We start from the raw sequence: 27,546 nt of genomic DNA on the forward strand, positions 1-27,546 counted from the left end.
ATGTTATTTGCAATCCCGGGAAAGATGCTGGTTGGCCTTGTCGCCTTTCCGTGCGTGGGGAGTGAGAGGATGTGAGAGGTGTTGGTTGGCCACCCGCAGCAGCGCTGGGTGCAGGGAGTCCGGTGAGGAGAAAAAAAATCAACTCGGGGTTTTGACACACGATCAGCTCGAGGTAGTTAAATTGCCTGGATTTGGTTTAGTTATTTTAGCTGGGGCTTTCTCTCTCTCGCCAGTGACGGGAAATAAAGGCTCCTTTCCTGTTTAATTGGGGTTTTGACCACCTCATGACTAACCGGAATCTCTGATCCTGGCTGTGGTCCCTGGTGCATCTTTGATGTCCCGCTCCCTGAACTCCCGAGGGCCGCAGGCCTGAAGAGGATGTGGTGGACTGGCTCTGCTGGTTTCAGCCTCCAGACCCGGGTCTGGTCGGGCCCCATGCAACACCAGAGGCTCCCTGCTGTGCTGTTCCGTTCAGGGGATGGAGAGATTGCCCCCATCTGCCGGCCCTCCCTGAACAAGCCATCTCCTCTCCCCAACCCCCCTGCTCAGGCGGGTATCATATTAAAATGTGCTGCGGCACAGTGATTCAACTGATCCGAGTTGCACAGCAGTTAACCCGCACGATTGTTCTTATTGTCAGCCTGGACCTCTACTCCCTTGGCTGCAAATCTTCGTCCAACGATCCCTTGATAAAACTAGTTTAGTTCCTACTATTGTTTCAGAGATGCTACCTAGAATACACCTCCTCCCACCCACCTTCTTGCAAAAATGCCATCCCCTATTCCCAATTCCTTCGCCTCCGCCACATCTGCTGCCAGGATGAGGCATTTCATTCCCAGATATTCCAAATCTCCCCTCCCCCAACCGCATCCCAAAACCAGCCCAGCTTGTCTCCACCTCCCTAACCTGTCCTTCCTCCCACCTATCCCCTCCTCCCACTTCAAGCCCCATCTCCTACCTACTAACCTCATCCTGCCCCCTTGACCTGTCCCCTCCCTAACTCCCCACTTACACTCACCTTTACTGGCTCCACCCCCGCCTCTTTGACCTGTCTGTCTCCTCTCCACCTATCTTCTCCTTTATCCATCTTCAATCCGCCTCCCGCTCTCTCCCTATTTATTTCAGAATCCCCTTCCCCTCCCCCATTTCTGAAGAAGGATCTAGGCCCGAAACATCAGCCTTCCTGCTCCTCTGATGCTGCTTGGCCTGCTGTGTTCATCCAGCTCTACACCATGTTATCTTAGTTCCTACTATCTCTGATTTAGTTTGAGAAGCCCGGTTGGCACGAGCCAGTTGGACCGAAGGGTCTGCTTCCGAGCCGTATGATCTGACATGGCAACTCTGTTTACTCTTCATCGATGTCGTCAGACCTGCTGAGTTTCTCGAGCAATTTTCTTTTTTGCTGTGAGAAAAGTCTTTCACTCATGCACTCCCAATTTGGACAGGTCCCCGCGACTGATTTCAGGCTGTCCCCGGTGGAGGTTTGGTGCTTGCTCTCTCGGCTTGCCTGTTAGGCCTTGCATGAAGGTAAGAGAGCCAGTTCTGGGGAAGCAGTATGAAAAGAAAACAAAGGACAAATTTGCCTTACCCATCCAAACCTCGAAAAGCAGCTGCCCAATTCATTGAGAAATAACTTGTATTCATAAAGCGCAATCTCAAAATTCACATGCTTTCCAGCTCTCTTGATACTTTTGATATGCTGTTGCATTTAAGAAGCACAGCAGGTAATTTGACCTCTGCATAGTCCCCATACGCCAAATGTGCTCAGATCATCTTTTTTAGCGATGTTGGTTAAGGGATAGATATTGGCCAGAAGTGGGAGAACACCCGTGCTGTCCTCCAAAATAACATGATGGGTTTTTTTTCTGCTTTTAAAGAGATCATTATGGACGAATTAAGTCAGGCATTGTCCACCAGCTTTACAGTCTCTCGCGACCTCAACAGCATTGCCGCTCCACATCCACGACTTGCCCAGTACAAACTCAAATCCAACACACAGGAGCAAGCAGAGCGGAGGCAGAAACTTCTGGAGAACCAAAAATTGTAAGTCATTAGAATGAAGGAAAGCAATGAGATCGGTGCAAATTGTGGAATGTCTTTAGGTTCAACCACTTGGATTTGCCATCTCTTCTCCAGCTCCTTGTGCCCTTAATAACTGGTTAGCTGCTACTGCGATGTTAAATCGGGCAAATCGAAAATGCATGGATTAGTGAAGGAGACAAAAATAACATTGGGCAGCATAATTCACAAATCTGCAGTGGCTTATGTTTTGATAGTGAATATTCCTTGACTCCCCTACAGCCTCAATAACATGCTGCTGAAACTTTTGTCCATAATTTGGTTGCCTCTAAATATTATTATTCTAATGCCCTGCTGGCAGGCCTCCCACATCCTACCTTCCTGTATGCTGGAGGTCATCCAAAACTACTGCTCAAGTTTTAAAGCACAGCAGATTCTGCCTATGCTCGCTGAGTCTGAGTCAAGTAACATTTTTGTTTTAAATTTTCATCTTTTTTTTCAGTCCCTCCATGGTCTTGTGCCTCCTTTTCTCTGTAGTCTCCTCCAGCCCAACAATTCTTGGAGTTGTCTTTGCCCCTCTAATTCTGGCCTTTTAACCATTCCTGATTTTAATTGTTCCACAAAATAAAAACCAAAAGAACTGCGGATGCTGTCAATCAGGAAGAAAAACAAAGTTGCTGGAAAAGCTCAGCAGGTCTGGCAGGACCTGTGAAGGAATAAACAGTTAACATTTCGGGTCCAGTGACCGTTCCTCAGAATTGTTCCACCATTGATGCTGTAATTTCAGCTGCCTGGGCCTTAAATCCTGCAGATTTCTTCCCTAGTCTTGTCTGCATCATCTTCTTTTTCCTCTATTATGGCTGTTCTTAAACTCTGTATTTTACAGTGAGCTTTTGTTTGTCTGTCTTAATATTGCCCTGTGTGGCTCAGTGTCATGTTTTGTTTTAGAATTCCCCTGTAGAGTCTTGGGATTATATTAAAGACGCTACCAATGTAAGGTGGTGTTTGCTGAATCAGTTTTTGCCATTTCAAGGTATGCTTCTCCCAGTCGTCTCACCATGAAAACAAAAAAAATCAGGTATCATATTGTTTGATTAAAAAGGTCCTTCTGTATGTGCCTCTGATTAGACAAGTGTACAGTTGTTCTTGCAAAACAAACTCTGCTTCTTTTGTCATATTGATATGGGAGGAAGAAATGGGGCAATGTAAATCTACTGGGAATGTTGTGGGGGTTCCACCTTAACTTATTGAATACCTGTACTCGGGTTTGAGAAGACAAGACTTGTATTTATAACCAGACCATCCCAAAGAAGACCATCTCTCAAAAATACTGCCACCTGCCTTTTGAACAAGATATTGCCACTGTTAATGATTATAAATCAATTGGTCCTGTGATGCAAAAACAGCCGCCTCCTGTTGTTTTTCTCCGGTGGCAGAAGGTTTATTCATAGAATCATAGAATCCCTACAGTGTGGAAATAGGCCCTTCGGCCCAACAAGTCCACACCGACTCTCACAGCATTCCATCCAGGCCCATCACTCAATAACCCACCTAATCTACACGTCCCTGAACACTACGGGCAATTTAGCATGGCCAAGGCACCTAGCCTGCACATCTTTGGACTATGGGAGGAAACTGGAGCACTCGGAGGAAACCCACGCAGACATGGGGAGAATGTGCAAACTCCACACAGACAATCGCCCGAGGGTGGAATCGAACCCAGGTCCCTGGTGCTGTGAGGCAGCAGTGCTAACCACTGAGCCACCATGCCGTGTTTATTGGATACTGTCCTCCATTTTAAAAAAAGTGCTTGCATTTGTATAGAACCTCCACAACCTGCTGTTGTCCCAAAGTGCTTTTCAGGCAATGCAATACACCCAATGGGTATTGTTGTTGTAATTTAGAAATGGAGGCAGCCAATTTGTACAAAACCAGATCTCTCAAATGACTGTGATAGAGGCCAGATAATATCATTGTGATTTAAAAATAAAAACAGAAACTGTGACAGAATCAATTGAAGAAGGGTGGCTGGATTTGAGATATTAACTCTGTTCCCTTCTCTACAGTTGCAGCCAGACCTGCTGAGTTTCTCCAGCACTTTGTTTTTATTTCAGATTTCCAGCATCTGCAGTTCTTTGTTTTATTTCAATACTATTGTGATGTCGGCTAGTTTCTGTCAAGATGAAAGGCTAGCTGATGTTTTGGGAATATATCCTTCTGCTGAGTTTACTGTTATTTTTAAAGTACTAAAGAGGAGCTATATTGTCAGAGGAGCCATCCTTTTGATGGTACATTAAATGGAGGCCCATCTACCCTCAAGTGAACATGAAATATCCCACCGCATTACTTCTGAATTGAGCAAAAGATTTCCTCCTTTTATGGGCAAATATTTATCCATCACTTCTTTTTAGCTTATCATTGATACATTGCTGTTTGTGAGAGCTTTTTGTGTGGAAACATGCTGTTGAATTTCCCAATTTACAACAGTGGCTGCACTTCAAAAGTACATTATTGGTCGTAAAGAACTTTGGAATTTCCTGTGGTTGTGAAAAGGACACTCTACAGATTCTGTACTTTGTGCTGTATTTAAGCACTAGTGTTGCACTAACCTCAACTTTGCTTTGTGCTTCTGCATCAAAAGGCAGCGACTGAATTATGTTAACCATGCAAGGCGTCTGGCTGAAGATGACTGGACAGGAGAAGACAGTGAGGAGGAACCAGAGGGACATGATGAAATGGAAGTTGAAGTGACAAAGAGGAAGTTACCCAAACGCTACGCAAACCAGGTCGGAAAATATTCTTGAGTCATTCCCCGAGGAAGGGTGCTGATTGCAGCTTCTTGATCAAGAAGTGGGTCAAGCTTCAGCAGTAGGTTTTCTGCATCATCCCTCGGCAAATATGGGAAAATAAGGAACAAAAACAGAAGTTGCTGGAAAAGCTCAGCAGGTCTGGCAGCATCTGTGAGGAAAAAAATCAGAGTTAACATTTCTGAGGAAGGGTCTCCGGTCCCAAAATGTTAACTCTGATTTTTTTCTTCACAGATGCTGCCAGACCTGCTGAGTTTTTCCAGCAACTTCTGTTTTTGCTCCTGATTTGCAGCATCCACAGTTCTTTTGGTTTTTATAGGAAAATAAGGTGGGGCCCCCTGTCCTAATTCTTGTACATTGATTTAACCAGAAGTGTGTGCATTCAAGTGAACCAAGGCTGTGTTGATTGTTAAATCGGCCAACAAAACCTAGTCCTGAAGAATGACCACTGCTTGGTGCTCAGGAACTAAAGTCCATTCAAACTCTTCAGAGATTCAGGAAGGAAAAACCCCTCCATCTGGTTAACTCTCCCTCTGTCTGTAGAATTGGCCTATGCATTAATCTGCTACAAATGCAGGGATTAATAAAGTGACACCTGTACAGGAACTGTGAGACTTTGACGCACAATGAAAATGTCCCAATGGGTTAAAACAACCAGTGGGAGAGACCAGGACAAGTGGGCATGACTCTTAATTTGGACATGGCCTGTTCACTAGGTAACAGTACTCTCAGGTGCTTTTCCCAAAAGACTAGTGATAAGGGGTTGTGCCAGGAAAGAGCTTTGGGGTGTCTTGAGATCACATAAGTGCAACTTCTTGCACAATTTACTATTTAGTTGTTTGTTGTTAGTCACGACAGCATCTGGAAGCCAGTTGTGTGAAGCAAGATCCCACCATTGAGTTAATGCCCAGATAATATTTTGATGATGTAAGCTACTTGTTGTGAGGAGAAAAGGCAGAAGTTTCAACAAGGCTACTCGTCGGCACTTCGTAATGCAATACTGACAATGCTTCTTCAGCACAGTCCTATGGATTATTGTGTATTCCCCTCTCCTGAATAAATAATCATTCAGTTATAGTCAGTACCTGGGGATATGTCAGAATGGGTCACTGAAATGAGGTGCTACTGTCGTAGATGGTCTGAACCTTCCCAGATTCAGAGCAATAAAGTATGGATTTAATTGCTGTTTAATTGTGCTAGCCCTGATCAATGTTCCCTCTAATTTTTCTTGCTGTTGCACAGTCTACCAAGGGCTGTGCATGGTGGCAGCAGCTTCTGAAGCAGAAGCTATGTATCAGCATGCACATAAGTGGCACTTCCCAGTGGCTGCACAGCTTAGAGGGACTGTTGATCCTGATATGCACAAGCTCACTGAAACTGTCCTGGAAATTGAGACTTCTAGTGGGCTGGTTTATTTTGCCCCTAGTGGGCTGGCTTATTTTGCCCGGGATTTTCCTTGATTTATGGCTCAGCACTAGAGGCTTGAATGACATATGCATAACACCCCAAACCTGATAACACCTCACCTCCACCATCACTGCCTGACCGACTTCCCCACTCAGCCATTCACCACTGAACCTTGAGATCTTTAAAACTTAACTGAACGCAGAACCTGATGGTATGAAAAGAGGACAGGTTCTCTCTTCTCCAGCCTTTTCCTGCTCCTGCACTTAGCAGTGCTGCTCTTCAAAGTCTGCACTGATCCATGATGCAGCTGGATCAGAAGTCCTGGCTGCAATAATGCAATATAGCCAGGGTACAGGAATCCTAATGACCAATGCATTGACACTAGTTGTAAAGCCTGGGTCAATATATGGGATGTAGAAATGTACTTTAAAATCACTAAATCAGACAATTATCTGTATAAAAGACACCACAGTTTGTTTTTGGTAGAATGTCTTTATTTTGCTGTGAATTATGTGGCTACGTGGTCCTGCTGACTAAATTTTTGGTTGCTTCTCCCCAGTCTCTTAAAAAGGACAATTGTTTTCGTGTACGGAAAAGAATTTGTGTTGCAGCCACTTCCCTCCTCGGCAGTTGTCACTACTTTATACACGATGCTGTATTTGTATTCATGCCCAAATCTTTTTTTTTGTTGTTGTTTCTATAGATTGAAATGTTTTGCTCAGAAGTACCTGAAGTCGTTAAATGGCGTTTTACTTCACATATTTCTGCTTGCCTGCTGCAGATGGCAGTATTGTCCTGTCTGAATAGTACAGCTTTCCCGGAGTCATTCAGCACTGTTCTTAGGGTACAACAGTAACTTTGAGGGATTAGAAGATGGGATGTTCATTCATGCGTGCAGTTCACCACACTGGAATGTTAGAAAAGGATAATTTATCATTTTTCAATGCCATTTAAATTTAAACAGCCTTTCTGTCTCAATTTTGGGGAGAACAGATTTAAATTTGCATGGACCCTTTCACAAACTCCAAGTAATTTACAGTGCAAGAACATTTTACTACACATTGGCATCCCATCGAGTGTAAAGGAACTAAAAGTGTGAGAAAAGTTTTGAACAAATAACAGCTGAGAAGGTTACTGAGGGTCTTTTAAGATTGGTGGGGGAAACTGTTGATTTGGAGTGACAATGTGAGAAATCCCATCAACCAGTGTGGGATCCTGTATGTGAAATGGACAGTTGACTCAGCCTATTGCAATCTAGCTGAAGAAGCTGATGGCATTATTGCTAAGTTTGCAGATGATACAAAAATAGACGGAGGGAGCAGGGAGGCTGCAGAAGGACTTGAACAAGCTGGGAGAGTGGCCAAAGAAGTGGCAGGTGGAGTACAGTGTGGGAAAGTGTGAGGTTATGCACTTTGGGAAGAATAGAGGAGTAGACTATTTTCTAAATGGGGAAAGGCTTCGGAAATCTAATTCCTAGTTCAAATTCTCTTAAGGTTAACAAACAGATTCAGTTGGCAATTAGGAAGACAAATGCAATGTTGGCATTCATTTCAAGTGGGCTAGAATACAAGAGCAGGGAGGTACTGTTGAGGCTGTGTGAGGCTCCAATCAGACTGTATTTGGACTATTGTGAGCAGTTTTGTGACCTGTATGTATGGAAGAATGTGCTGGTCTTGCGGGGGGGTGGGGTCCAGAGGAGGTTCACAAGGATGATCCCAGGATGAACGTCTTGTCGTTATGAGGAGCTATTGAGGACTCTGTTTTTGTTCATGAAGTATAGGCCCAAAGTTGCTGGAAAAGCTCAGCAGGTCTGGCAGCATCTGTGGAGGAGAAAACTGAGTTAACGTTTCGGGTCCAATGACCCTTCCTCAGAACTGATGGTGGCTGGGAAAACGTCAATTTATTTGGAAAAAATAGGGAGGTGGTTTGGGTAGGGAGTAAACGATAGGATAGAGCCCAAAGAGAGCGAAAGACAGTTGGACAGACAAAGGAGTTGCTAACGATCAGGCTGGGAGGGTGAATAGTTGTTAATGGGGACTGTTAGTGACTAACAACAGGGGGTGTGTAGTGGCAGGCTATGTGGTAACAAGGCCTGGTGTGTGGGGTGGGGGGCTGGGACATGGGAGAGTTTAGGCCCTAAAGTTATTGAACTCAATATTGAGTCCGGAGGGCTGTAGGGTCCCCAAGCGGAAAATGAGGTGTTGTTCCTCCAGCTTGTGCTGGGCTTCACTGGAACACTGTAGCAAGCCGGAGACAGAGATGTTGGCCAGAGAGTAAGGTGCTGCATTGAAGTGGCAGGCAACAGGTAGTTCAGGGTCCTTTTTGTGAGCTGAACGTAGATGTTCTGCGAAGCGGTCGCCAAGTCTACGCTTCGTTTCCCCAATGTAAAGGAGACCACATTGTGAGCAGCAAATGCAGTGGACTAGATTCTTGGAAATGCAGGTGAAGTGTTGCTTCACCTGGAAGGTATGTTTGGGCACTTGGATACTGGGTAAGGAGGAGGTAAATGCGCAGGTGTTGCACCTTCGCCAGTTGCAGGGGAAGGTGCCGTAGGGCTGTGGGGAGGTGTTGGGGATGAAGGAAGTATGGACCAGGGTGTCCCAGAGGGAACGGTCCCTGCAGAAGGCGGACAAGAGAGGGGAGGGGAATATGCGTCTGGTGGTGGCATCTTGCTGGAGGTGGCGGAAATGGCGTCTGATGATCTGGATGTGAATGTTGGTGGGATGGTAGGTGAGGATAAGGGGAACCCTATCGCTGTTGCGGGAGAGAAGGAAAGGGGTGAGGGCAGAAGTGCAGGAGATGGGTCGGACCCGATTGAGGGCCCTGTCGACAACGGAGCTGGGGAATCTATTGTAGGGTTATAAGAGTCATGCAGCATGGAAACAAACAGATCCTTTGGTCTGATTCATCCACACCAACCAGACATCTCAGTCTGACCTATTTTTCACAATTTGTCAGAATTTAGCCCATATCCCTGTAAACCTTTCCTATTCATGTTCCCATCCAGATACCTTTTAAATGTTATAATTATACTCGCCTCTACCCCTTCTTCTTGCATCTCATTCCATACATACACCATCTACTGCATGAAAAAGTTGCCCCTTTGGACATTTTTAAATTTTTACCCTCTCATCTTAAACCTATGCCTTCTGGTTTTGGACTCCCCCACCTTGGGAAAATGCCCTTAGCTATTGACCCTGTCCATGCCCCTCATGATTTTATAAACCCCTTTAAGGTGACTTCTGCCCCTGGCACTCTAGGGGGAGAAAAAACCCGAGCCTATTCACCCTCTCCCTGTAACCCAAGCCCTCCAGTCCTGGCAACATCCTTAAATCTTTCCTGCACCCTCTCAAGTTTAACAGGATCCTTCCTATGAAAGGGCAACGTGAATTGTATGCAGTATTCTAAAAGTGGCCTCACCAATGTCCTGTGTAACAGCAACATGGCGTCCCAGCTCCTCTCTTTGGTGTCCTGGCCAATGAAAGTGTTCACCACTCTGTCTGCCTACAACTCAACTTTCAAGGAACTCTGCACCTGCATCCCTGGGTCTCTGTTTGGAAACATTCCCCAGGGTTCTACCATTAACTGTACGAGTTGTGCAGGTTATCAAAATGTGACACCTCACATGTATCTAAATTAAACTTCATTTGCCACTCCTTGGCCCATCAGTCCATCTGATCAAGCTCCTGTTGTGCTCTGAGGTAATCTTCTTCACTGTCCACTTAATGATACTTTCATATTGTTTGATGCACATTTCAGGCTTTATTCAACTCCACAGTTTAGGAAATATCTGCTCATCTTCAGTACATTTGCCTTTGTGGTGGAAGAAATGAGTTGTGGTAGGGTGGCCAGAATCAGTTAGTTCATATTTTGAGATTAGTCAGATTTGGAAGTGGTCCATCATTTGGTTGGGATTGAGGACTATGCCAGCTTCACTTTGCCAGTGGTCTCCTACACTGAGGGAGCAGCTTGCATCGATTGGTCTCCTCCAAGAATTAAACCCTGGCTTAAAATGCACAATATTTGATGAACAGGCAAGTTGCCCTTGTGCAGGAGCCATGCTTTTTTTCTGTTTTGGTATATGTGCTCTTGGAGCAATTACAAAAACTTCTTAATATTGCATCAAAATTCATAATGTTTTTTCCCAGTGAGGGAAATTAGGAGAGGACATAAAATGGAAAGTACTTTAACCAATCTTTTGCTTTAATGTGTCTACACCTAGAATTTTTCTTTTAATTAATTTCTTGAAGATGGGCATCACTAGCAAAGCCAGCATTTCCAATTACCCTTGAGCAGGGTGACCTTCTGCCTTGAGCTGTGCAGTCCATATTGAGAAGAAACACTCCCCTTGCTGTTCAGGAGGGTGTTGCAAATTTTTCACCCAGTGGCAACAAAAGAATGGCAATGTAATTTCAGGTCAGGTTGACTTGAAGTCGGTGTGTTTCTGTGCATCTGCTGCCTATTTCAACTCCAGCAAGAGGCCACTGAATTTCAAGTTGCGGTCAAAGAATATGAGTAGGTGAGCAAAGTTATCATCTTGTTCTGTTTGTGCCCAGAACTTTCTACTGTCAGGAACAAAAACAGAAGTTGCTGGAAAAGCTCAGCAGGTCTGGCAGCATGTGTGAAAAAAAAAAAAAAATCAGAGTTAGCATTTCGGGTCCAGTGACCCTTCCTCAGAACTGTTCTGACGAAGGGTCATTGGACCTGAAATAACTCTGAAATTTTTTTTCTTCTCAGATGCTGCCAGACTTGCTGAGCTTTTCCAGCAACTTCTGTTTTTGTCCCTGATTTACAGTAACCACAGTTCTTTCGGTTTTTACTTTGTACTGTCACTCCAGGATAGATGCCCACGTGTGCTCAAGTTCGTAAATACTATTGCTTTGTATTGTATGCCTGTACCGGCCACTTAGATTCGCAGAGATAGTTAATAATGTGTGCTGCCGATATGCAATACTGTGCAGTAAGGATAAGCATAGCCTTTTCTATGAACCTGGCAGCTTTTGCGAGTGTTGAAACACAAAAGAAAAACATTACCCGTAAATGATCTGAATGGAAGGTTGCCAGTTGAACCTTTTCCTGTACTGAGGTCCAGTAATTGGCACAAATGTTTCACTGGAAAGGGAAGTAGCACTTGAACTATTGCTCCTGACTTTTGGCCTTTCAAGGAGTTGAGGGATGTGGGAAGCAGATTGTGAGTGATGCAGAAGATCAGCCATGATTGTATTGAATGACAGAACTGCCCCAAGGGGCCAAATGGAAATGTTTTCTCCTATATATAATTGTGTCCATATGACTATAGTAACTCTGTTTATGGATGAATGGATTTTAGACTCTCGTGCCTCTTATGTGGGATGTCTGTGTTATTTGCAACTGGTGCCAGATTGGCTTCAACCTGACCTGGATTTTGATGCATGTAAACAGGGGGTCTCGATAACTATGACAACATTCTCATTTATCACTGTTAGATTTAGCAGTAATTTTCATCCCCATCAGAACCAGTTGTAGTATGGCACCATGGAAGTGGCTTGAGATAATTCTCAGTGCTGCAGGCTTTTCTCCTCCTATAAACACACACAGCCTGCAGATGCTACATCCCTGCAATGTGGAGTGCCTGAGATTGCAAATCTGATAAATGCGAGATTCTGGGTTCATGCTCATCCCTAATACAACTTCTTTTCTTCATCAATTAAGTTATATCATTGTACAACCTTACAAAACCTCAGTGCTTTACAAGCAATTGCTTTTTGAAGTGGGACATGTTCTGTATGGGACACAGGGCAGTCAGTTTGCACATAGAACGGTATCACAATCAGCAATGTGATAATGGCCAGATCATCCTTTTCATAATGTTTGTTGAAGAATAAGCATTGGGAGAACACTGGGGAGAACTGCCCTACTCTTCTCAAATAGTGCTGTGGGCTCTTTTACCTGTACAAGTTGGAAAGACAGTACCTCTTACAAGGCAGCCCTTTCTCAGTACCTCACTCAAGCATCAGCCTGTGTTTTGTGCTTAGGTCTCTGGAATGGACTTTCAAACCACAAGCTTCTGAATCTGATGGCTGACTCACTGAAAAATGAGATTACAATTCTTGAGCAGGACACATTTGTAGTGATTGACCTGTATGAGAAATGTAAAGACTAAATCTTTTTATTTTTCTGTATCTTTAATTGTGGACTGAAATAGGGGAATAGAATTGTTTTAAAAACAAGGAAGGAATTGTTGTCCTTGGGATCTGTTTAGTTGTAATAAATAGTAGTTTGTCAAGTCAGAAACCTGGTCCATATTTTCTGCTTTGCTGGGTCTATTTGACAGGTAAATTGGGATTTTGCATACTTCAATAAAATCCTTAATTTTACTGCTGACTCCAGGTTTAGTGGGCCTTGATTTCGAGTGCACTACCCTAGTGAGGTGTAACAGATGTTCTGAGGAAGGGTCACCAGACCTGAAATGTGAACTCTGATTTCCCACCACAGATGCTGCCAGACCTGCTGAGCTTTTCCAGCAAGTTCTGCACGGAAGTAAAATTGTATTCTCATTTAATTGGAGAAATAAACAATATACAAGATTCCACAAAGGAGACCCACAGATGAAATATTTCTAAAAATATTTTTAAGTGTTCTATGTAATCATTTATGGAACATTTCTATTAATTTCCGCATAGCCAGTCGATGATGGACAGTACTGGTTTCAGTCAGTACCTCTTTACACTGCTTTGAGTAACCAATTAAACCAAATAAGTGACAGTATCTTAAAGGGGCACTTTAACAAAAATCAAATGAACAAATGAAACGTAAAAAATTTAAACTGGGCATTGTTGTGTGGTGAGATGATGCACCCCAGCCCTGCAACACTCAGTTTATGTAAGACCTAAGTACACTGGTGGACTGCATGCTCATTCTCCAGGGAGACCAGAGTGCAGGCCTCCATCCATGAGGAGGTCCTCTGAACTGCTTGCACTGGGTTAACTATGCTTATACAAATTTATTTAATTAACCTGTTTGGATAAGTCTTGACACATTTTCAGGGCAGGTGGTTCTTGAATCCAGACCTTCTGGCTTAGAGAAAAGGACCCTACCACTCCACCACAAGAGCCCTACTATGTTTAGGTGTTCAAGTGAAACCCCAGGTCATGCTTGTACACTAATAGTATACAAGTAAACACAATTAAAACACAACTAACGTTTTCCAAGAGAAGTACAGATGTGGAATGGTCATCTTTGAATTGGTCCTCTCCTAGAAGAAGCCTTCAGAGCTTTTAAATGGCAACAGAAAATGCTGCAAACACTTGTCAGGTTTCGCAGTATTTGTACAGAAACTCCACTCTTTTGGGCCAAATATTGCTTCTTTGGAACTTTACAACTCCAAACAATAACTTTGTTTCTTGCTTCATAAATGCTGAGTTTCTCCAGCATTTTCAGGTTTTTTAATTTCAGGTTCCCAACATCTGCAATATTTTGCTTATAATTCAGTAACTATATTATTTCTCTATTGCTTTACGCATTCACATTGCACATGTGGGATACTTCAAGTACACCAGTGCAGTGTATGGAATTTGATACTTCCTTCAGCAACTTTATGAAGAAGCTGTCTGTAATTGGCTGTGCCTGCCTGTCTTTTGCAGTTAATGCTTTCTGAGTGGCTGGTGGATGTACCCAGTGACCTGGCTGAAGAATGGCTGCTGGTGGTCTGTCCTGTTGGCAAGCGGACTCTCATTGTAGCTTCCAGAGTAAGTGTAGAATGCCTGAAATTCCTCCTGCCCTGCACAATTGGACAACCTTACTGCTGCCAGATGTGAATTCACATAGCACATTGCCTTTATCAGCAGCATTGCAATATCAATCTAGGATAACTGTCGAAGAGATTAGCAGCCATGATCCACTATTCAGCACCATCGTTTGAGCAGCTTCACTAGCAAGTACTGCCAGATTGAAAAGAACTGGGAAATGTTTGATTTTGGGATCAGAAAAGGGAAAGCTCTAGCATGAAAGTCAGGATAGAGAAATTCATACTGATGTAAGACACAGTACTCAATGAATAGGCCTGCGAGAGATGGTTGATGATCCAAAAGTATTCTGGAAAGGAGGAGCTGTGATTAGTGTTATAATAATGTGGAACATACTGATCTATAAGCAAAGTATAGATTAAAGAAGAATGATGCACAAGAAATAATTTTAAAAATCAACATGTGTGTGACATTTCTGGGGACAAGTCAATATCATATGTTATGCATTTTAAACATTGCATCTGTTGATTGGGCGTCTTTGACATATCTCCATCCTGACTTTTGTCAGAGCTGGTTTATGAGAAGCCAGGCATTGAGTGCCTCCCTGGATCGTGCTAAAGAATCGAATCGAGTGGAGTGGACAGGGGAAAGGAATACACTGAAAGAGGACAGAACACTCACTAAAACAAAAAGGGGAAGAAACCACATCCTGAGCTATTGTAGATAATATAGATTATGACATTAAAATTATAAAAGGATATTGATAAATTTGGTGAATGGCAAAACCATGGCAGATGGATTTCAATGTAGGCAAGTGTGCGGTTATCTATTTTGGACCAAAAAAGAGTAGATCAGGTGCTTTCTAGATAGTATGAAGTAAAATACAGTGGACGTCTGAAGAGATTTGGGGGTTCAGGTGAGTAGATCTTTAAAATGCCCCGAACGGGTGCAGCAAATAATTAAGAAAGACAATGGAATGCTGGCTTTTATATCTAGAGGACTGGAGTACAAGGTTGCAAAGGTCATGATGCAGTTGTACAAAACCTTGGTAGAGTCCATTTGGAGTACTTTGAGCAGTTCTGGGCACCACACCCTAGGAAGGATATATTGGCCTTGGAGGGACAACAACATAAGTTTACAAGAATGATACCTGGATTTCAAAGGTAAATTATGAGGAGAAATTATACAAATTAGGCCTGCTTTCTCTGGAAGGGTAAGGGATGATCTGATTTTAAGTTATCAAGGTAATAACGGGAAAAGACAGGATAGAAAAATATAAACTATTTCCACTGTTTGGGGATTCTAGAACAAAGTGGCATAGGCAAAAAATTAGGACCAGACCATTCAGGGATGATGTTAGGAAGCACTCCTACACACAAAAGGGTGATAGATGTTTGTAACTCTCTTCCACAAATGGCAATTAATGCTAGGTTGGTTCATTGTAAAACTAAGATGGATAATTTTTTGTTAAGCAAAGGTATTCAGGGAAATAGGCCAAACGCAGGTATATGGAGTTAGGCCACGTATTGTACCAAGTGGCACAATGATGCATGGTAATTAAACCTTGGAGGGAGGGGTCTTATAAACAGAAGACACAACAGAAGAGTGAGAAAGTGAAAATGAGGTCAAGCCTCTGATTTGATCCACTAATGGTTTCCATTGGATCTCCTTTGGTCAGGGGAGCACGGCTGCGTACACGAGAAGTGGCTTCTGTGTGAACAGGTTTCCCTCACTCCTCCCTGGTGGAAATCGACAGAACTCTGCTACTGGCAAAGGTAAACACGCATTTTAAAATTTGTTATTTTGCAGCATGTGAGCTCAGCTAGCTAGGTCCGTATTTATTTATCTACTAATTGGAATTTAGAAGAAAGAAAGGTGACCTCATTGAAACATACAAGATTCTTCAGGCGTTTGACAGGGTAAATGCTGAGAGGATGTTTCCTTTCATGGGAGAGTCTAGGACCAGAGGACATAAATTAACACCCCTTTATTTGGAGTCTAAGACTGAGATGAGGAAGAAGTTCTTCTTTCAGAACTCCTTGCCACAGAGAGCTGTGAGGGCAGAGTCCTTGTGTGTATTTAAAGTTGAGATAGGTTCTTGATCAGTAGGGGAATCAAGGGTTATAGGGAAAGGGCAGGAAAGTAGACATGAGAAATGCCAGAACAGCCATGATCCTGTTGAATGGCAGAACAGGCTCGAGGGGTCGAACAGCCTACTCCTGTACTTATTTCTTATGATCTTATGGACTAATACTACTTACTATTGAGAAGGCAGAGTTGATCTGCCACTTTGGACTGCTGCAGTCCACTTGGTCTAGGTAGACCTATAAGTCTGCTGGATTGGTCTGGTGTGGGGTTTGGGGTGAGGAGTGTCGGTCTGTCTCAAGGATTTAGAGTCCAGGTGATTAGTAACTTGGCTGCCCGTCTGCTCATAACTGGTAGATGTTGATCATTTGGAATGTGCTTATGAAGAGCCTTTAGTGAGTTACTTTAATAAAATATAGTTTTTAATAAGTTTGTTCAATTTGAGTAGAAAGATCTGCCCTCGTGCTCTTTCATGACCCAAGAGAGACAAAATTGAGCACAGAATCAGAATTGCATGGTGTTGAATGGGGGTCATTCCGCTTCCTGTGCCTATGCTGGCACTCTGAAAAATCCCTTCCTCCCATCCTTTCCCACTGCATTTTAAAATTTGTTTCTTTTTCTTGCCAAATATTTAACGAACCTCCTTTTAAAAGTGGTTTCATGGTTTCTAATTCCACTGCTGTTTCTGATCAAGAATTCTATATTCTAACAAACTCTGCAATGAAACCTACCTGAATTATAAAATAAAGACACGATCTCGTGGTTTCTATTTGTAAACCAGCAGAAACAGTTCTTTCATATTTCAGAACATAGAACAGTACAGCATAGGGAAAGGCCGTTTGGCTCATCATGTCTATACCGACCATGATGCTATTCTGAACTAATCTCATGTGCCTGCACATGGTCTGTATTCCTCTCTTCCCTGCCTGTTCATATCTAAATGCCTCTTAAACCTTGCTAATGTATCTGCTTCTATCATCTCCCTTGGTAGTGTGTTCCAGGCACCAGTCAGCCTCTATTTAAAATAAAATCCTCACACATCTCCTTTAAACTTTCCCTGTCTCAGCTTAAACCTATGCTCACTAGTATTTGATATTTCTGCCCTAAGAAAAAGACTTTGACTATCCATTCTGTCTGTGCTTCTCATAATTTCATATACTTCTAGGAGGTCGCCATTCGGCCTCCTCTAGCGAAAACAGTCCAAGTTTGTCCAACCTCATCTTATAGCTAATACACTCCAATCCAGGCAACATCCTGGTCAACCTCTTTTGCACCCTCTCCCAAACCTCCACATCCTTTCTATAGTGTGGCAACTAGAACTGCACATAATACTCCAAATGTGGCTTAACTGAAATCTTATACAGCTGCAACATGACTTTTATATTCGGTGCCCTGACCAATAAAGGCAAGCATGCCATATGCCTTCTTTACTACCTTATCCACTTGTGTTGTCACTTTCAGGGAGCTATGGACTTGCACCCCAAGATCCCTCTGTTTATCAAAGCTCGTAAGGGTCCTGCTATTTACTGTATACTTTCCCCTTGCATTTGACCTCCCAAAATGCATCACCTCACATTTGTATGGGTTAAACTTCATCTGCCATTTCTCTGCCCAACTTTCCAGCTGGTCTATATCCTGTTGTATCCTTTTTGATAACCTTCCTCGCTATCCACAATTCCACCAACTTTTTGTGTCATAAGCAAACTTACTAATCAGACCACCTACATTTTATCCAAATCATTTATATAACAAATAAGATGTCCCAGCACTGATATTTGCGGCACACCACCATCACGGATCTCCAGTCAGATAAGCACCCCTCCACAAAAATTTCCTGTCTTCTATGACAAAGCCAATTTTGTATCCAACTTGCCAACTCGCCATGAATTCCATAAAATGTATGAGGAATCTTCCTAAATGCTCTAGTGAAGTCCATACAAACAACATCCACTGCCCTAACCTCATCATTCAGCACTTAACTGAAAAATCTCAATCTTAAGTTTGTCAGACAAGACATCCCCCACATAAAGCCATACGGACCATCCCTAATTAGTCCATTATTTTCCAAATGCAAGTAAGTCTTGTATCTAAGCATCTTCTCCGGTAATGTTACTACCACTGTTGTAAGGGTCAAATAAAACTCTCTACCAAATTTTGAACATAGTTCCCATTGTGTATTATGGCCAAGTTTTATGTTGGAGAGATTTGCCCATTATCAGCCATAGGCAATAAACATATTTAAACATTGGACAGTCTCCAGTTAGCAGCTGCCCTTAGGAGCAGCTGTATGTTCATCTCAGCACTAAGGTGATCAAAGTTTAACAAGGTGCTGACAGCCGATTGCAACTGCAGCTTGAAATCCTAAGTGCCTAAAGTCAGCAGAGCTTTGTCAGTGGCTGAGTACAGCGTAAGAACTCAGTGAACTGCTTGAGTACTAGAGAAGTGGTGCCTTTGGAACTGACTCCTGTATTGGTGGATATAGAACTTAGGCGCTGCTCAGATAATTGTTAACATCTGTACTGATATCAAATCAATGTTCATTATCTCTTTCAGCAAGGATTGAGAACTCCTGACTTGATGAGAAACTGATTAATATGTAATTTATGTTTTTTACGTGTGCATTCGTGCCGTTGGGCAATGAGGCTCATCCCAGTGTCTGCCCTTAACCCGCATAGAACTGGAAACAAACTTCAGCCCTTTGTCTGCTTCAGTACTGTACTATCCCCTATCCATTGAGCTAGTTTGTAAAGAGGGAATTTAAAAAAAAACTTTTGCCCAAGAAGTGATTACCAACTGAGGTTTGCTGTGTGGGGGTATGTGGAGTTGCAGATCTCTTACTGAGTCTGACTATATCTGGGGACTCAAATTTTAAAGGCGGCAGGGCACTTCAAAAAATGTTTAAAAAGGTATACAGTTCCTGAAACTTATAAATAGATCTGTAGAATATTAAAACAATGAAGTTGTAATGAACCTTTCATTGAGCTTTGATTTGGCCTCAGTTGGGAGTATCATGTCCCATTCTTTTGGTTAGATTAGAGAATTTAGACTGTTCTCCTGAGAGAAGGCTAAGAGCTTACTTGACAGGCCTGCCCAAAATCATGTAGGTCAACAAAGAAAGTAACTGTTCCCCATTGGCAGAAAGATTGAGACAAGTGGCATCAATTTTGAAATGAATGGCAAGCAAACTGAAGATAAGAAAAAGATGACACGAGGAAAAGCCATTCTCCACGCTGAGTGGTTGCAATCTGGTGTGTAGGGTTATAGATTCATACAGCATGGAATCAGACCCTTCGGTCCAACTCCTCCATGCCCAAGTTTCCCAAACTGAACTAGTTCCACTTGCCTGCATATGGCCTATATCCCTGTGAACGTTTCTTATTCATGTACCTGTTGAAATGTTTTTTAAATGTTGTAATTGCACCTGCATCTACTACTTCCTCTGACAGCTCATTCCACATATCAACACCCTCTGTGTGGAATAAGTTGCCCCTCGGGTCCCTTTTCAAATCTTTATCCTCTTGCCTTAAAAATATGCCGCCTAGTTTTGAACTCCCCCTCCCTCGGGAAAAGACCTTTGCTATTCACCTCATCTATGCCCCTCATGATTTTATAAACCTCAATAAGGTCACCCCTCAACTTCTTACACTCCAGTGAAAAAAGTCCCAGCCTATGCTGTTACTCAAGCCCCCCAAGCCCTTGCAACATCCTGGTAAATCTTTTCTGAACCCTCCAATTTAATAATATCCTTCCTATAACAGAATTGTACAGGTACTCTGAAAGTGGCCTCAGCAATATTCTGTAGAACCTTAACATGATATCCAGCTCCTATACTCGATCTGAGCAATGAAGGCAAGTGTGCTAAATGTCTTCTTAACCACCCTGTTTACCTATGATGCAACTTTCAAAGAAGTATGTACCTGAGCCTCTAGGTCGCTCTGTTCAGCAGCATTATCCAGAGCCCTGCCATTAACTGTATAAGTCCTGCCCTTAATAACATTTTCTGAAGAAGGGTCCCGACCCAAAACGTAAGCTTTCCTGCTCCTCTGATGCTGCCTGGCCTACTGTGTTCCTCCAGCTCCACACTGTGTTATCTCAGACTCCAGCATCGGCAGTCCTTACTATCTCTAAGTCCTGCCCTTGTTTGTTTTACCAAAATGCAATACCTTGCATTTATCCAAGGGAATCAGGTAAGTACTTGAAGGGGAAACAGTTATGGGAAAGGTCAGGGCAGTGAGACTGGCTGAATTATTCTTGCGTAGAGCCAGCATGAGCTCCACAGGCTGAATGGTTTCTTTCTGTGCTGTAACTATAATTCTACTCATTCATAACTCCTTTATTTATCCCTGAACCAACATCACTAAAAAGGAACAGATAACCTGATTGCCATTTCATTGGTGTTTGTGAGAGCTTGCTGTGCGTAAATTGGCTTCTAAAGTTTCCTACTTTAGAGCAACTAATTGAGGACTCTTCGGGCAGTTTGGTAGTGTGCCTTTGTCAGGGCCAGAAGGCAAGATTCAAATCCCACCTGCTGTAGAGGTGTTTCATACTTATCTGAACAGGTTGATTAAAAGATATCTAGAGCAGATGGTTAATTTTCATTAACCTAACGAAAATTTGAGAGGCTTGTTATTGAGCTTTAAGGAGGTTATCCTTCTGGATTCTGTTAAGCTATTTATTGCTGACTATTGGAATTTCCTTCTCCAGATTACACTATATTGGACTGTATTTACAGTGAAGTAAACAGAACATACTTTGTTTTGGATGTGATGTGTTGGAGGGGTCACCCAGTCTATGATTGTCAGGTCTGTAAGACATTAATAAACATTGTTTTCCCTACTGCTCCATTTATTCTATATTGTAATCATGGGACATGGGACATCCTTAAGATGTTTCATCTACTACTTCTGTGCTGTAACTATAATTCTACTCTAGGGCGGCACGGCGGCTCAGTGGTTAGCACTGCAGCCTTCACAGCACCAGGGATCCGGGTTCGATTCCACTCTTGGGCAACTGTCTGTGTGGAGTTTGCACATTCTCCCCGTGTCTACGTGGGTTTCCTCCGGGTGCTCCGGTTTCCTCCCACAGTCTAAAGATGTGCAGGCTAGGTGGATTGGCCATGCTAAATTGCCAGTAGTGTTCAGGGAAGTGTAGGTTAGGTGGGTTATAGGGGGATGGGTCTGGGTGGGATGCTCTGAGGTTCGGTGTGGACTTGTTGGGCCGAAGGGCCTGTTTCCACGCTGTAGGGATTCTATGATGCTATACTAAGCAAGCTCCATACATGTAAGTCTTAAATAGGCTAACATTTTTTAAAAAGAACAAAACCAAATGCATTTTTAGTTTGGCATGAACTTGTTTATTAACTCAGCTTGGCGCAGTTGATAGCCTAATTTCTGAGTCAAAAGGTCATGACTAGACCTGAGCACCAAATACAGATTCAAATACAGTACTGATGGAGCTGGAGGACCATTAACTTGAATTTGAAGCTCCATTTGTCTGCTCAAGCAGCACAAAATGTCCTGAGAATGGAAGACAACATGTGCTTTTCAAAATAACCAGAAGGGTCATCTAGATATTTATTGCCTTGTTGTTTGGGAACCTTGACTTGTATAAATTGGGTGCCTTTTCACCTACAATATCAAGGAATGCACTTCAAAATGTAATGCATTTTAAAGTCCTTAATAATGTCTTGAGGGCATGACCAGATGCTACAGTAATGCAAATTGTTTAATTCCTTGAATGAATTTGTAAATGGTTATTCAGCAAATCATTTTTAGTTATTTATATTTTTTAAATACAGACCGAATTCAGATTTTTCTGGCTTCAGTCAAAATTGGAAGAGGAAGGCAAGAAGCTGGCTGAGATAGCATCCCACAATCCAGTGAGTGTTTCCACATTTTCATCTGGCAAGATTTGCAGATTCCAGTCGAAGCTGATGGTTTATTTACATTTTTAGAGATGTAATTTGTTATCATCAAATATGGCCTGAAGGAAAGCCTGAAACCTAATGGAATAAGGGAAAGAGATGGATATATTAATTGAGGATTAATTTGGTGTGAATTGGTTGTAGAAATATGAGGAGTTCATAATCAGTAGGCTAAGAGTTTTGTCACAGAATGACAGAATTCTTACCTTGCAGAATGAGATCATTTGGCCCATTGTGCCTGCACTGGTCCTATGCCCTACTGCCAATCTCCTGCCTTTTCCCCATTTCCCTGCATACAATTTCTATCAAAATAATCATCCAATGTCCTTCTTGAATGCCTCAATTGAACCTGCCTCCTCCACATTTCCAGGCCATATATTCCTTACCCTAACTACTCGTATAAAAAAGTTTCTTTTCTCGCGTCACCTTTGCTTCATTTACACATCACTTTAAGTGCCTCTGATTCTTTTATCTTTTACAAGTGTGAACCGCCTCTCCCTGTGTGAACCGCCTCTCCCTATCTACTCTATCCAACTAGCTCAGAATTTGTTAACTTCTATCAAGTCTCCTCTCAGCTGCCTTCTCTCTAAGGAGAACAGTCCCATCCTCTTCAGTTATGAGGATAGATTGAAGTTTCTCATTTCTGGAACCATCCTTATAAACCAATTCTGCGCTCTCCATTGCATTTACATCTTTCCTATAATGTGGTGCCCACAACTGTACAATGAGGTCTAACAAGGGTCTCATGTAAGTTCAACATCACCTCCTGTGCTCTTGTATGCTATGCTTCTATTAATGAAGTTGAGAACACTATGCTTTATTAACTGTACTCTCCGCCTGTCCTGCTACCTTCAATGATCTGCACGTATGCACCCAGGTCCTTGTATCCTGTACCCCCTTTAGAATTGTACCCCTAGTTTATATTGTCTTTCAATGTTTTTCCGACCACTCACTTCTCTGCATAGAACCTCATATTACCACCTATCTAACCACTCCACCAACTTATCAATGTCTTTGTGGAGTGTGGTTAAATGAAATAAAGCTCTCTACACATGTGCATTTGAATTGAGTCAAAACATGAAGTTTCAAGATATGATTACCCACCCCTGTTTTCTGAAAGTTAGTTTGATGACCAGTGGAAAAATGAGAAATCATGTGGATTTTTTTCAATAAAGAAATAAGTAAGTCATATTCTTTATAAATATGGGATCCAGTAATCAGTGGGGGTGAGATTCATGGAGTGTCATTAACTGAACTCAAGCTCTCATTAAAAGTGTGTACTTGGACTCTGTTTAAAAATGGTTATATTTTACTGTGCAACATAATTATATGCTTTAGTCTGTCAATTTTCAGGCATTGTTGACTACAGCACACCTTCCTATACACAGTGGTCCTGGGTCTCAATTCAGCTTGGTAAACTGTGATCAAAGTCTCTTTGTCAAAGATGACACCATGGGAATCCTCCATATTAGACTGGCCATTAAACCTGACCCAAACCTGTCAATACTCAAATGGGTAGTAGGATAGTTAGTTCAGAAATTGAAATTACACTTTAATGAGATGCTGGTTTGGAGCTCATAGTTTATGGGGATAGAGAGAGCTTCAGTCCTGTGACATACTGCATCTTAAATGTATTGGTGTTGAAGCTGTTGCTGATTCCTAACTCTGACATTCTTCACTTGATGAGTAGAGAATGACTTTCGTGGGTCATCATCAAAAGCATGAACAGTCCAAACTAAACTCCATACCGGATTTTACTTCCAAAGGAGCTGAAGTAGAGAGGAGATGGTTGATTCAATTGTTCAGAGCCTGCAAAGGCTCCATTATTTTTTAATATTCACAGGATGTGAGCATCACTAGCTGGGCCAGCATTTATTGGCCATCCCTAATTGCCCAGAGGGCAGTTAAGTCAACCACATTGCTGTGCATCTGGAGTCATATGTAGGCTTGACTATAGACCGTATAGATCATGACATGAGGATGGCAGAGATTCAAACCCCAGCCCCCAGATCATTACTGGGGTCTCTGGATTAATAGTCTAATGATAATACCACTAGGTCATTGCTTCTGAAGTTGTGTGTTCAGTAATAGACACAAACCTTGGGATATGTTAAAAGTGTTGCAGTGTAGATTCACCAGAGTGACACCTAGACTTAAAAGAATAAATTATGACTAGGGCAGATTGCATGTCAAGTTGATTTGATCTAATGAAGGTGTTTAAAATGTTGGAATTTAATATTTTGTAGTTTGGAAGCTTGAATCTTTGTAGCAAATTATTGTAACCAGCAGTCTCAAGCGGCTAAATAATCAAAGTACTGTGGATGCTGAAAATCTGAAATAAGTACTAGTGGTGCTCAGCAGGTCAGGCAGCTTCAGTGGAGAGAGAAGCAGAGTTAATATTTCAGGGCAGTGGTCTTTCACCAGAACTGGAAGAAGTTAGACATGTACCTTGCTTCTGTTTGTTTCGTTTTGGTTCTGGCTAAGCAATGTCCTAATATATCAGTTTTTCCTTAGGCAGTAAGATGAGTAACTTGGGAATGGAATTTTTCACAGGGCACATGTTTGCTTTGTGTTAATGATTTGAGGTGCACTTTATTACTATAATCTGAAACCTACTGTCCAACGCTAAATGTAAATGGGCCTCCTCTTTGAACAAGGGACATGTTGCATCAATGTGGACAAGACTTTACCTCATCCCCACAGCTAGAAAGAATGTTTATAAAATCTTGAAGCAATACTAGAAAAGTAAACATGGAAACGTAAATAGTGAACACAATTTTGATTTGGAAGAAAAACAAACTGGATGGTATTTTAACCCAGTCCTGAACATTTGTTACAACTCAGCTGGTTAGACAGTGAAGGATAAAAAGACTGAAACCTTGTTCTTCTAACTTCTACTTACAAACAAGTAGCTCGCTTATCATACACCTCCAAACAACAGTCCCTCTTTTGCTGCTTTTTTTTGGGTGCTCAAATGATCAGATTAACTAATTAGAGGGATACTGAATTAACCCATTAAGCCTTGTTCTTTAATAAAACTTAAATATTCAAAGGAAACTTAGAAAATTAAACTAAAATGTCATCCCTAGGGTTGATGCACTCAGTCACTGCAGTGCCCATTGGTCACAGGAGGGCTCAAGCATTCCAAGGGACACCGTATGCTTCCTCTCCAGGGGCACCCGAAAGATGCCGTGTTGGAGCACAGATGAGCCCCCAGTTAATATGCGCTTCTTGAAAACTGTTCACAAATAGCTGCCATGAAAAAGCAAGAAAAACCAGATTAAGGCTGACGTGTGTAAAGTTAAAATGAAGTGTAATGTTGGGAAAGAAACTAGTCTTCAATTGTTGAATTCAAGGTTGAGTCCAGAGGCTATGAAGAGCCCAATTGGTAGCTTGAAGAACAGCACCTCATCTTTCAAATGATTGATGTGAATAGTTTTGATGTATTTAAGGGAGTCTAGATAACACAAAGGGAATAAAGGATTAGGATAAAGATAGGTGGCAGGATGCTTGAGTGGAATGTGAACATTGGCATGGGCTGTTTGGGAGCCAGGCTCCATTCATCAGTTTTTAATATTGTTTTTGGCCCGTGAGCCAGCAATACATTGAGTTGTCAATACTGTTGAGAAGTACAAAAATCAATCTCTCTCTTCTCTCCGCAGTTTAAGTTTGTGGGCCTGCCAAGTTTGCCATATACCCCAGAAGCTATTTGTCAGACTTTGGCTGCAATTTATCCATTTGAGGTAATTAAAAGTTTTCTAAACCGTTATTGGTACTGTCTCTCTACATGTTTCATTCACTCTCCTCTCCCCAATTTTTCTCTATATAACCAGTTCTTTCTCCAAAAAACAGCAGATTGTATTTTTTTTATTGACATTGTTTTGATGTCTGCCATTAACCCGTTTATTTTGTTTAACCTCTGATCAGAGTAAGATTGATTGGCGAATCCCAAATTAGTTCATTGTTACAAATGTTATAATAACTTGCCTGTCATAATGGAACTGCGGTGTTTTATACCTCCATTTACCATACTCAAATATACTGGCTTTCCATTCCAGTTTAATCTCTGCCATGGTCCACTGGGTTATCATGCTGGTCTCTAAGTCAAAAACTTGTATGTTTACGTCCCACTCCAAAGTCTGGAGCACAAAATTTGGGCTGGCAACTCCAGTGCAGCCTTGAGCATTTTGTACGGTTGGCTGTGCTGCCTTTTGGATGAGATGTTAAACTGAGACTCTGTTTGACCCTACCCCATAAAATCCCCGTAACACAACTTTGAAGAAGAGCAGGGGAATTATCTCCAGTTTTCTGAGCAACGTTGATACAGTGTGGAGCTGGAAGAATACAGTAGGTCAGGCAGCATCAGAGGAGCAGGAGAGTCAACGTTTCGGGCCTAGACCCTTTGTTAGTCCTGCTCTGCTGCCAGAGCTGCTGTGTTCCTCCAGCTCTACACTGTTTTGATTCTGACTCCAGCATGTTCAGTTCTTGCTATCTCCATTCTGACAATGCCTTTGTTGACCACAATCACTAAAGCAGATGACCTGGTCATTTTCACATTATTGCTGGTTGAATGTTGCTGTGTTCCCAGTGATTAGGCTTGTTTAGCTGTGAAATGTTCTGAGAAAGGTACAATGTAAATACTATCTATTTGTTCCCTTTTCCCTTCTTTGTCTGATCTCTCCCTTCCAGTCCCTCCTTTGTCCTCATTTGCTCGTTCCCTCTGACAGCCTCTTGTCTGTCCCCACTTATGTTCGCATGCACAATCGGTATTTTAATCATTTAAGTGTAAAAAGTGTGTGTCAGGATGAATGTGTTTAAGAAACTGAGGTCCCATGTTAAGTTGGGTCCCCCTTCCTCTCCAGAATAGGTGTGTGATCTGAAATGTGCCTTGCAGGTGGATGGGTTGCTGTTTTACCACAAACAGACACACTACACCCCGGGGAGCACACCGCTGGTTGGCTGGCTGAAACCATACATGGTGGCTGACATCCTCGGACTGGCTGTCCCGGCCTGCCCTTTGTCCACGAAGCCTGATTATGCCAACGCACAAATGCAGCAGATAATCGAGCTGAAAAAGAGCAAGGCTGAGGGGCGCAGCACTAGCCCAAGGAAGAAGGAGAGCCGATACGAGTTGGAGCATCTTTCCACTCCCAAAAAAGCTGAATCATCAACCTCTAAAATGGAATGCACGAGTAAAATCGGAAGCTGAGTGTCTTAGCTGTATGGACAGTGACCTGTTCCAGGATGGTACATCCCCTGCCGGAAACCCTCAAAGGACCAGCACTTCCTGGTTTATTTATTTTAAAAATAAAAGTTATATTTGAGCTTTCTGTACAGCAGGCTCTTATTGAATGGGAATTGTTGAGAAACGTGGTTTGGGGCCAGTTGTGCCTTTGCTTGTTCTCGCAGTTTGGCTGCACACAGATGCAGAGCAAGTGGGTTATTTGTCTCGAGTTTTGGCAGGTGCTGTTCCTACTTTTGGGGCATCCTGCACAAGGCTGGTGAGTCAATCATTTAATGAGAGGAAGCAGAATAACACTCACTAGGAACATTCCTATAGTTATAATTTATACGGGAGGAT

The 27,546-nt window shown here is 42.5% G+C and overlaps 1 protein-coding gene across 4 annotated transcripts; it reads left to right on the plus strand.

The window, feature by feature from the left end:
* On the plus strand, window positions 1-27,289 carry snupn (snurportin 1). Of its 4 annotated transcripts, XM_020526050.2 has the most exons (10): window positions 32-172; window positions 1,446-1,527; window positions 1,878-2,043; window positions 4,661-4,805; window positions 13,856-13,960; window positions 15,636-15,732; window positions 20,747-20,844; window positions 21,840-21,920; window positions 25,628-25,708; window positions 26,860-27,289. In XM_020526050.2, exons 3-10 carry the CDS (start codon window positions 1,886-1,888, stop codon window positions 27,172-27,174), a joined length of 1,080 nt encoding a protein of 359 aa, XP_020381639.1. In that variant the 5' UTR covers window positions 32-172; window positions 1,446-1,527; window positions 1,878-1,885; the 3' UTR covers window positions 27,175-27,289. The 4 variants fall into 4 exon arrangements, with proteins under 4 accessions (XP_048473129.1, XP_048473128.1, XP_020381639.1 ...); XM_048617171.1 differs by lacking the exon at window positions 1,446-1,527 and having other exon boundaries at window positions 2-122; XM_048617173.1 differs by lacking the exon at window positions 1,446-1,527 and having other exon boundaries at window positions 33-172.
* The last annotated feature ends 257 nt before the right edge of the window (window positions 27,290-27,546 follow it).

Source organism: Rhincodon typus, chromosome 36 (assembly GCF_021869965.1).
Source record: "Rhincodon typus isolate 14 chromosome 36, sRhiTyp1.1, whole genome shotgun sequence".
NCBI classification, from domain to species: domain Eukaryota; kingdom Metazoa; phylum Chordata; class Chondrichthyes; order Orectolobiformes; family Rhincodontidae; genus Rhincodon; species Rhincodon typus.

Coding starts and splice junctions, on each gene's coding strand:
- snupn (XM_048617171.1), top strand. CDS start 1,886: ATGGACGAATTAAGTCAGGCATTGTCCACCAGCTTTACAGTCTCTCGC. Junction 15,733..20,746: donor GAACTCTGCTACTGGCAAAG/GTAAACACGCAT, acceptor TTCCTTCTCCAG/ATTACACTATATTGGACTGT. Junction 25,709..26,859: donor CTGCAATTTATCCATTTGAG/GTAATTAAAAGT, acceptor TGTGCCTTGCAG/GTGGATGGGTTGCTGTTTTA.